This window comes from Colobus angolensis, unplaced genomic scaffold, assembly GCF_000951035.1.
Source record: "Colobus angolensis palliatus isolate OR3802 unplaced genomic scaffold, Cang.pa_1.0 Scaffold43, whole genome shotgun sequence".
Classification (NCBI taxonomy): Eukaryota; Metazoa; Chordata; class Mammalia; order Primates; family Cercopithecidae; genus Colobus; species Colobus angolensis.
The window spans coordinates 1,052,442-1,062,327 of record NW_012117710.1 but is presented as its reverse complement, the minus strand read 5'-3'; the positions used below and the strand labels follow the sequence as shown (position 1 = coordinate 1,062,327).

Here is a 9,886-nt window from a genome sequence, read left to right as displayed (position 1 = left end):
AAAAAAAAAAAAAAAAAAAAACCCAAAAACTTCAGAAAACCAAGATTTCGATTTCCATAACATGTGTGGTGCAAACCTTCCCTGAGCAGACGTGAAGCAGGTCTAGCTCTCCTCTCATGGTTCTTTCGGAAATGCGCGTGTCTGATCCAGGTGTGCTGCCCCACTCCCCACGGAGGGGCTATGTGGACCCCAGAACTTTCCTCGGCTGCAATTCTGATTTCCAAATGCATCTGCCCCAAGAGGTCTGGCCTAGACTTGTGTCCCTGCAGGGTTTCCCAGACCCTGACCACAGCGGCCTTTGTATTTCTCTGAGGTCCTGAAACGCTGCCCCCATCATTCCATTTGCCTAGCCTGCTTCTGCTCCCGGTCTGTCTTGCTGCTGAGTGGATGCCCTCGGGGAGAGCTGTGTGGTCACTGCTGAGTGTCTCCTGAAGGCACTGAACAATCCCCGATCACAGCACAGGAGAGAGTGAAGTCGACCAAACTTTCTGTGCTGTGAACTTTGACTTAGCCACAAGCATGCACCAGCAGCCCTTCCAGGGGAGAACCTATGCCCCCCAAACACAACTGGCCAGCAAGAAAGAACACCAGGGACATGCCCAGAATCACACGCCTTTTCTCAGATGTGTAAACGTTAGGAGTCTTTACTGCTGGAAGTGGGGCAGCAACAGCCTCTCCAGTGCACACCCCTGCTAACAGGTGACCATCTCACTTAGTCATCCGAACGTCTGTTTACTCACCACCAGATTCCAGGGCAAAGTCCACCATCCCAGTCTTATCTTGGGAATACAGCTTCAAGGCATTGTTCACGATGGCACGTGCTTGCTGGACAGACACGAGGACAGACCACCGAACAGCAGAACAGGAGAGGAGAGACTTGGGTTTTAGTGCCATAGATGAGGACCAGACACTTACATTAGAGCATCTTCTCAATGGAACCTATGTAGGGGATCCTAGGCACGAGGGAAGTAACTCCATACTCCAGTCCTGCACCCAACTGCCAAGGCCATTGGACGGAGATGGGACGGCACGAGGTCTCTTCCCCCAGGGCTCAGCCATGGCCACCATCAATCTTTGAACCAGAAAAATCCCCCAGATGCCATAAAACATAAATAAAGGAAGGATGAGACTTCAAGCCTGGAACACAGGAAATTCTGGGAATTTAGGTATTACTGAGTGACACGGTTTGGCTGTGTCCCTGACCAAGTCTCACCTTGAATTGCAGCTCCCATAATTCCCACACTGTAGTGGGGACCGGGTGGGGGGAACCGAGTCATGGCCTTGAACTGCAGCTCCAATAATTCCCACATTGTGGTGGAGACTAGGTGGTGGAACTGAGTCCTGGGGGTGGGGTTTCTCCCATGCTGTTCTCCTGATAGTGTCTCACGAGATCTGATGGTTTTATAAAGGGAGTTCCCTTGCACGTGCTCTCTTGCCTGCCGCCATGCAAGACATGACTTTGCTCCTTGTTCACCTTCCCCCATGATTGTGACGCTTCCCCAGCCATGTGGAACTGTGAGTCAATCATCCTTTCTAAATTGCCCAGTCCTGGGTATGTCTTTATTAGCAGGGTGAGAACAGACTACTACACGGAGACATTTTCATGGAACTTCAGAAGGTGTGGCCACCACACAGGCAGACGGGCTCTTTCGGACAAAAAGATTCACAAAGTATAAAGAACTCCCAAGAGGCAGCTCAGTAATGACATCGACAGCAAGAGCTGAAGCTCACCGCACAGGTGCCCCTCCACACACGGCATTGCCCAGGCACGTCCCATCTCACTTACGTCAGCTAAGCACACCCTAGCCAGACCACTCTTAAAACAACACATCAACATCCACGCCTCACAGCGAGGTCTTCAGTCTCAGCACAGAATGGACTGTAAGCATTTACTTGCCGCCGACTCACCGCCTCTGTTATTCCAGACGCCCCCGCCTCGCTCACAGCAGACACCACGGCTTCCGAGGCTGGGAGCCGCTTGGTTACGGAAATGTGGTGGGTGACGTTCCTCAGGATCTGCAGCTCCAGGTCTCGCAGCATCGTGTGCAGGTCGCCTCTGCTCACACACTGCGACGAGAACCTCTGTAGCAGCTGTTCCAGAGAGCCACCTTGCTGATCTTCGGAAAACAGGAGTTTCACCGTTTCTCTGACTTGCACATCCACCTAGTGAAACAGTAGAGAGACACAAATTTACTATTTTAACTAAATCATTTCCACTCTTTGGGTCCATTATCTTAGATACCTCAAAAGTATTATATATCCTCTCAAAATCTAGAATGTCATTGTGACAGTGTTTTCCTTCGTATTAAATTTAAGAATCCCTCCAATAATGCAGGAACACGTTAAAAAGAACAGAAATAGGCAAGTTCGTGGGACGAGTGCGACCTGCATCCTAGGAGCTGAAGGACGTGATGGGGCATGTCCACACCATCCGGAGGTGCGTGTTCATCCAGCAAGCACCCGCCAGGCACCCTGCAGCTAGGCGCACAGGTGCATCGGAGAGGCCCTGCCGTTAACAAACTTGGTCTGGTAAGAAAACAGTCATATAAATGAACCTAAATTATATCTTTATGTATGCTAAATACGCCCATGTTATTTCTATGCACACAAACACATATGTAAATACGTTTCTCTTCTTGCTTTATAACAATAGACCGTGAAGGAAATGGCAAAGCCTATAACACGGCCGTTCATCACGGCCACCCTCCCATGCTCCACGTGTGGACATACCCTTCTCTAGCCCACACTCACTAACAGTGGCACGTGGCTGCTTTCTACCCTCACTTCTCCCCGCACTAACTTCGCAGCACTAACCCTCCTGCCTGTGTGGCCTCTGTACTGCTGCCTTTATTTCTGTAGGATGACTCCCAAGGGCATGGTTGCACGTTTCAAAGAGTGCATGTATTTGTCACTGGTGAATATCCTAAGACTTTCCCCTAGAGACCGTGGCTGGTGACAGTCCTCCTGGCCAGGGGAAAGCCCACCGCCTTGGCCAGTGCTAACAGCAGCCGACGTCCTCGTGGGCCTGCAGACTAAAGATGAGAGCCTGCTGTAATCTGCAAGTCCCATCAGTAGGACTCAGCTCCCTGATGGCACACTGGCTTTTTTTTTTTTTGAGACAGAGTCTCACTCTTGCCCAAGCTGGAGTGCAATGGCGTGATCTCGGCTCACTGCAACCTCCGCCTCCCAGATTCAAGCAATTCTCCTGCCTCGGCCTCCCAAGTAGCTGGGATTACAGACCCGCATGACCACACCCAGCTAATTTTGTATTTTTAGTAGAGGGTTTCACCAAGTTGGCCAGGCTGGTCTCGAACTCCTGACCTCAGGTGATCTGCCCGCCTAGGCCTCCCAGAGTGCTGGAATTACAGGTGTGAGCCACTGTGCCCAGCCTATCGCACGCTTTCTCTGTCACTACTGCTTCTCTTCCTACCAATTCTAGGGGCTCTCTGCCCATCAGAGATAATTTTAGCACACATATTGCAAATACCTTTACCAATCTACTGTCTGACTTTGACGACTTTTGCCATTCAAATGATTGTGTTTTCATTCTTAAGCAGCTCTAAATGTCTAGATTTTCTCCTGTGCCTAAGGATGATGGACTTGAAGCAATGTCTATGATATGTTTCAACATGAAACAGAGCAAGCAGCAGGTTCAAGGTGGGTCTATTTAATTAAAGGTACACAGCAACAACCCAGCCACAAGTCAGCACTGGCCCTGGGCTGCACGCACACCAAGGAGACTGGGAAGACGCATGGTGGGTGCTGACACGTGGTGGTGCGGGAACGGGAAAATCTACAGAGCGCTGAATTAGTTATTTTGAAATATTTAAAAAGTTCACATATAGTCAAAAAAGTTTTTAAAGGAAGTTAAAATTAAACAACTTAGGCCAGGCGTGGTGGGTGGCTAAGGCCTGTAATCCCAGCACTTTGGGAGGCCAAAGCAAACAGATCACTTGGAGTCATGAATTTTGAGACCAGCCTGACCATCGTGGTGAAACCCCGTCTCTACTGAAAACACAAAAATTAGCTGGGCATAGTGGCACATGCCAGTAGTCCCAGCTACTCGGGAGGCTAAGGTGGGAGAATAGCTTGAACACAAGAGGTGGAGGTGGTCTGCAGTGAGTCGAGATCGTGCCACTGCAGTCTAGCCTGTGCGCCACAGCAAGACTCGGTCTCAAAAAAAAAAAAAAAAAAAAAAAATTTAAACAACTAATAAACCTAAGTCATCAAGTTTTCTTTTACTCTATTATAAAAGAAAAAGTAAACACGCAAGCAGCTCACTCTTTCTCGTACGGCATCCACTGTCTCACAGCCGGTCTTCACGTGTCGCCAGCTGGACAGCTCTGACTTTAGCTGATCCAGCTCCAGCTGGAGGTGCTCGACCGTGGGCAGGAGCTGCTCATCAACCGCACTGGAATCCAACAGTGAGAACGGGTCACACACAAGCCTCCCGGCCTACACACTTCCCGCACTACACACAGGCTGAGGGGACCCGATCCCACTCCTGGGTGTCCTAACTGTGCAGATGTCATCCCATGCCACACTAACGTGGAAACTGAATGCCAGTTTCCAATAAAAATCCCAGAGAGATCTTCTTCTGCATCAATTTATGTCTGTAACATACAAATATCCACACTGCACAAGGAGGCTACCTACAAAAATGCTGCTAGGGGTGTTTCTCAGTGGCGAGTGAGAGCTCTCTCTGAAAACGATTTAAGCATCTAAAAACTTTATTTCTGGACTGGGCACGGTGGCTCATGCCTATTTAAGCCCAGCACTTTGGGAGGCCGAAGCAGGCGGATCACTTGAGGCCTTTATAGGTACTCATACTTAATGAGATACTAACAATTCGTATCTCAAAAAGCTCATTCCCGGGTCAACACTTTAGGACTGACATATTAACATATTAAAGCAACTTTTTATTGAAATAAAAGCTTTGGAAGAAGAGAAAACTGTGCTTCAGCTCTCATACTTGTCCTCAAGGAGGAGGAACATGGGGCACAGTGGAGGACAGACCCTCCTGAGTGCAGACGCGGGGACCTTGGCAGAACACAACCAAGCCAAGGCTGCCCAATCTAGAAGCGAGGATTCTTCTAGATTGTGGGGGGTATGAGCTGTGTGCATAAAACTAAGGAAGAAAGACAAAGCTGCCGTGCTGGGAACACCCGTGAGAGGGAAGCACTCCACTTAAGCAGGCTTCAGGCAAATCAGTAGTTGCGTGGAAGAAAGCCGCCTGGAGTCCTCCAGGAGCAAAACGCCAGCATCCCAGGAAGTGCAGAGGGACCCGGCTGCGCCACGGATTCCAAGGGTAGCAGGGCCAACAGCCACGCAGAGAGGCCCGTCGTGACATGCCCAGCACAAATCGGGTGGTTCTGGAAGCAGGTATCCTGCCCACCAGGGGCTGTCCTCCAGGAGCAGCAGCAGGGATGAGGCTGAGCTGTAACCCCACCCACCTAGATGCCAACGGTGCCAGCGGAGGCCCGGCGCAGAGCCCACCATGACACCCACTGTGGCATGGGCTGCAAGATGGGCCTCGACCTACTCCCTGAGGGTGGCCCTGCAAGGACACTGGAGATGAAGTCACAGCAGGGGCAAGGGCGGCACCTTTGAGATGGAGGCACCTTTGACATGGAAGGGGATGTGACAAGTCCCTCAGGACCCCTTTGTCCTCACGCAGCCCAGCAGGAGCGTCTGTCAGCACAAACCTAAGGGCCTTCAGGTGACCCACGGTGGAGGCCGGCCCCGTGTCCCCTCATTCATCACTCTGCTGCCGCTCCACATAACACACACACACACACACACACACACACACACACACACACAGAAGACAAAAGTGAGTGTTTTCCAAATCCTCCTACCTGATTGTTTTTTGCTTGGTCTGTTCTAGTTCCTTCTGGATGGCCTAAAAAATGTAAGAAATAATCTACTGAAATAGTTATATATTAACTTTTCATAAATCCATATACTTAAAACTCCATTGATTTCTCTGCAACACCCCCTTTAATTCAAAGTCCAGATCCGCCTGTGGGTGGCAGGTAGGAAGTGTTCATTGCACATCTGAAAGTAACCTTCATCACGTGTGCACAGAAAGGAGCACAAATCACACGCAGACAGCCTGGCGGGCTCAGAACATGCAGCTCCTGTAACCAGCACCCAGGCTGGGAGTCAGCTCCCTGTCACACCTCCAGAGTGTGTTCTAAACGTGAAGGACAGGGACACGGCAGAGGCACACATGAAGCTGAGCTATGCTGGCCTGTGCCATCCGCACGACCTGACAGCAGCACCATGCTGAACGCCGGCATCAGCCCCAAGTCTCACTCCACGGAGATCTCCACAGCCTGGCCCAGGGCAGGCGGACACAGGAGACGGTGGCCCACAGACCTTCACGGGCGGACACAGGAGGTGGCGCCCTGCAGACCCTCGCAGGCGGGTACATTCTCGCCTCTGCCTGCTCCTCTCAGGCCTCCTCTCCCTCCCAGGTAAACCTGCCTGATCTCACAGGTTCCATAATCCATGAGCGGGTCCCATGATTCCCAAAGGGGTATGCTAAAGACAACCCTTAGGCTCACCACGTTTCTCAATGTAGTTCAATACACACACGCACATGTGACACGCCAGGCTCTGTGTCAAGCACCAGAGACACAAACAGCTGGAACCCGAGCCCCACCCCTAACTCCCCAGGGCTGAGGGCAGCACACAGGCCCGGCCTCTCCCCTGGCATTCTCAGCAACTAACGGTCCCGGCCTCCCGCCCAAAGCTAATGCTGTCTGTCAAAAGGTTCAGGTCCTTTATCTCCCCTCTAAAGACACTGCAAGGGGGTGTGTGGCAGCGAGGAAGCACCCTGGAGCCGGAAAAAGCTGGATGGGAACCCAGAGCTTGGAATTGGCAGAGCCACCTCCTGGCATGTGCAGCCCTACTCTGTGCCCTCAAGAGACACAGGGATGCGTGAGTTACGCACCAGACAGAGAACAAGTGTTTCTTTCCATTTTACACAAAACAGCAGCAAATCGCCTAAAAAGAGGAACATTAAATGACCCAGGGGCTTTAAAATATGAGCCATAGTTGGTTTTCTTTTTATTTTAAGAAAGCATAAGGTCAAAAATAAATACCTCAGATTTTTCTCTCAGTTTTCCCAGAATATCTTCCAAGTGTGAGATGCGCACTTCATGTTCTTGGTGAAAAGCCATAAAGTCAGTCTTAGGAAAGAAAAGGGGTGAACAAATGATGGAGAAAGCAACAAAAACCTGGCAAGTTAGGCCAAGGCGTTTCTACACGGAATGTCGACAATCAGAGAATCTGTGGTCGCAATGTGGCACAGACCCTAAAGGAATAATCCGCTTAATAACAACATCCTCATCTTCATCCCTAACTCCAGAGATCTTTATTTACATATTTATTTATTTTAAGGCTGCACTCCAGCCTGGACCACGGGTCCTCTCTGTGGTTCATTGCAACCTCCACCTCCTGGGCTCAGGTGACCCGCCTGCCTCGGCCTACTGAGTAGCTGGGACCACAGGCCTGAGCCCAGTGCACTGACACAGCAAACCCCGTGAGGGCCCGATGCCCCCCTCGGGCCACAGTGGGCCGTGCTGCAGCTGTGCTGTCCAGCAGGGCAGTACCAGTCACTCTTGGCTACTGGGCACCTGAAATGGGGCCATGCAAGTGAGAACCTGCCGTTTAAAATTCGACGTGGTGTTGACTGACAAAAATGTAACAGCCATATGCTAGTAGTGGCGTCCTCCACTAGGTAGTGCAGATGCAAACATGAGCTAGAGGCTCAGGGGAGCAGGTACCAGGCTCTGGCCGCTGCCAGGTGGCTGAGCGTTTAACACTGCACTCACCGCTTCTGAGGAAAGCCCTGCTCTGCGTTCCAATCACTGCCATGATCACACCCAGACAGGCATGTGCTGGAAGACAGCTTAAGAATGGGCTCAATCTGTACTAAAATGAGCTCAGGCCACATACAATTTAGTTTTCACTAAACTGTTCTGAAAAGCTGTCGACTGTTTTCTTTACAAGAGAGGGCGTCCTCTGAAGCAGAGGTTCCTGGGTCCCCCCACGCAATCCCTGTGGTGGGCGGGAGCATCTCGGTCTGCCTCCGAGGAGAAGTGCGTCTGGGACCCATGTGAGACAGTGTGTGTCCATCTCAGTGGTCATCCTGTCTACAGGGCCACTCAGTGGCCGTCCCGTCTGCAGGGACAGAGCGCCATGACCTGTCACCCAGAGGGCAATCTGGAGAACAGGACAGGAAAGGCCATGGTTCTCCACGACCGCCAGACTTCCCGCTTGGGGTTATCACACATCTCCTGCCCACCACTTTCACATGTGCCATGGAAGCCACACCTCCCGGTCATCAGCAGACGATGGGAAACCGACTCCCTCTCCGGCACACTGCTCTCAGTAACTAAGAACAGGAAGTGCAACCCCTTCTCACAACGGCACCTCTCCCATCCCCTCTGTCGCCCAAAGAGAGAGAACACGGCACCCAGAAGCGCGCTGGTGTCACCGTGGAGCCCGGCAGCACCCACCTCCCTCAGGGACTGTCCCACAGCATCTCTGACCGATGCTGATGCCCTGGCAGCGCCATCGTCCATCTGGTCCACCCGAGCCTGCAGCTTCTGAAGTAAAGTGGTCAGCTCTCGGAGATTCTCGCCATGGTGGTGGCACTGTCCAGACAGAGAGGTCACCTGCTGCTCCACGCCACTCATCCAATGCCATGGAAAAGCCTCGTCGTCACCCTGAAATGGTAAGAGAGGAATGAAACCAGGTAATCAAGTGACCATGAGCAGTCAGTCAAAACCTCCAAACAGTGTCCTACAGCAAGACGCCAGCTCTGGGGTGCACCGCACACAAATGGAGGAATCCACAGAAACCTGGAGTATCAGGTTCGATCCTTACGTGTCTGACTATGGGTGGTTCTCATTCGCTTCTCTATACTTTCCGTACTTTGCACAGTAATGAATACTATAATGTTTTTTTACATTAAAACTAACTGAATCATGAGAGTACTTTAAATGTGCATTTGAACTCTCAGAACACTTAAGGAGTTCCAAAGACTTGCTTATTTGACATTTAAAAATATTTCCTACGACAGGGCACCTGACTGAAGTGCCTGGCTCACAGCAGTGTGGACGCGTCCCTGAAGACCTCACATGTGCGGTGCCAACTGACAGGCCCTTCTACCCTCTTACCTGCAGAGGCTGGTTCAGGCGAGAAGTCGCAGGTTTAAATATGTCCTGGGGGTCATCCACCCGCTGTGTTCTATGCAGGCTTGCCCAGTTCAACACAGGCAGGAACGAAAAGAAATCGCCCTGGCCCCGTAAGGAGAGACCTGCTAAAAGAGAAGAACCACCACACGCACACAGGTACACCATGTTTCTCAAACCATGGACTTACACGCTCATTTTTTTCCACTAAGTTACACGTATGTGTATTGCTTAGCCCCCGGATTGACTTACCGAGTAAAAGGAGGAGTGGGACGAGCAAGACTAAAAGCTTGCAGATGTTTCGAAGGCACCTGGGGGTAAAAATGAAAACCTTTGACTTGGAAAAAATGAAAGTCAATGTTCACCAATCTGCTTTCCCCCTCTAGATAATTTCATGCAAAATCCACCCCCCAGTATTAGAAAAGCAGTTACGGTTTTATCTACAAGGCTTGTGATGCCTACAGGAGAACCTTCATGTACAACGGAGTCCTCGAGACCTATGGTACCAACTCTCTGGTGCTGTGGGGACGGCCCGAGCTGCCCTGAGTCTCTGCCCCTTCAGGTCACCAGTCTCCCCAGGTGACTGGCGCCACTGGGCACTGCAGCAGGGGAGGAGCCTGGACCTGGGTCCCCACCCTGCCCAGGCCCTTCCAGCTGCCTCACCTCTGCACACTTGTTTT

General features: G+C 51.3%; 1 protein-coding gene across 1 annotated transcript in view; it reads right to left on the bottom strand.

The window, feature by feature from the left end:
* SUN1 (Sad1 and UNC84 domain containing 1) overlaps window positions 1-9,886 on the bottom strand; it is a 43,062-nt gene that overhangs the window by 12,346 nt on the left and 20,830 nt on the right. Inside the window, exons 11-18 of the mRNA XM_011956931.1 lie at window positions 9,459-9,517; window positions 9,192-9,334; window positions 8,529-8,738; window positions 7,110-7,196; window positions 5,859-5,902; window positions 4,282-4,411; window positions 1,909-2,163; window positions 741-825 (exon numbers count right to left, since the gene is read on the bottom strand). Of these exons, the coding sequence (XP_011812321.1) occupies window positions 741-825; window positions 1,909-2,163; window positions 4,282-4,411; window positions 5,859-5,902; window positions 7,110-7,196; window positions 8,529-8,738; window positions 9,192-9,334; window positions 9,459-9,517 (1,013 nt within the window). The remainder of the gene's footprint in view (window positions 1-740; window positions 826-1,908; window positions 2,164-4,281; window positions 4,412-5,858; window positions 5,903-7,109; window positions 7,197-8,528; window positions 8,739-9,191; window positions 9,335-9,458; window positions 9,518-9,886) is intronic.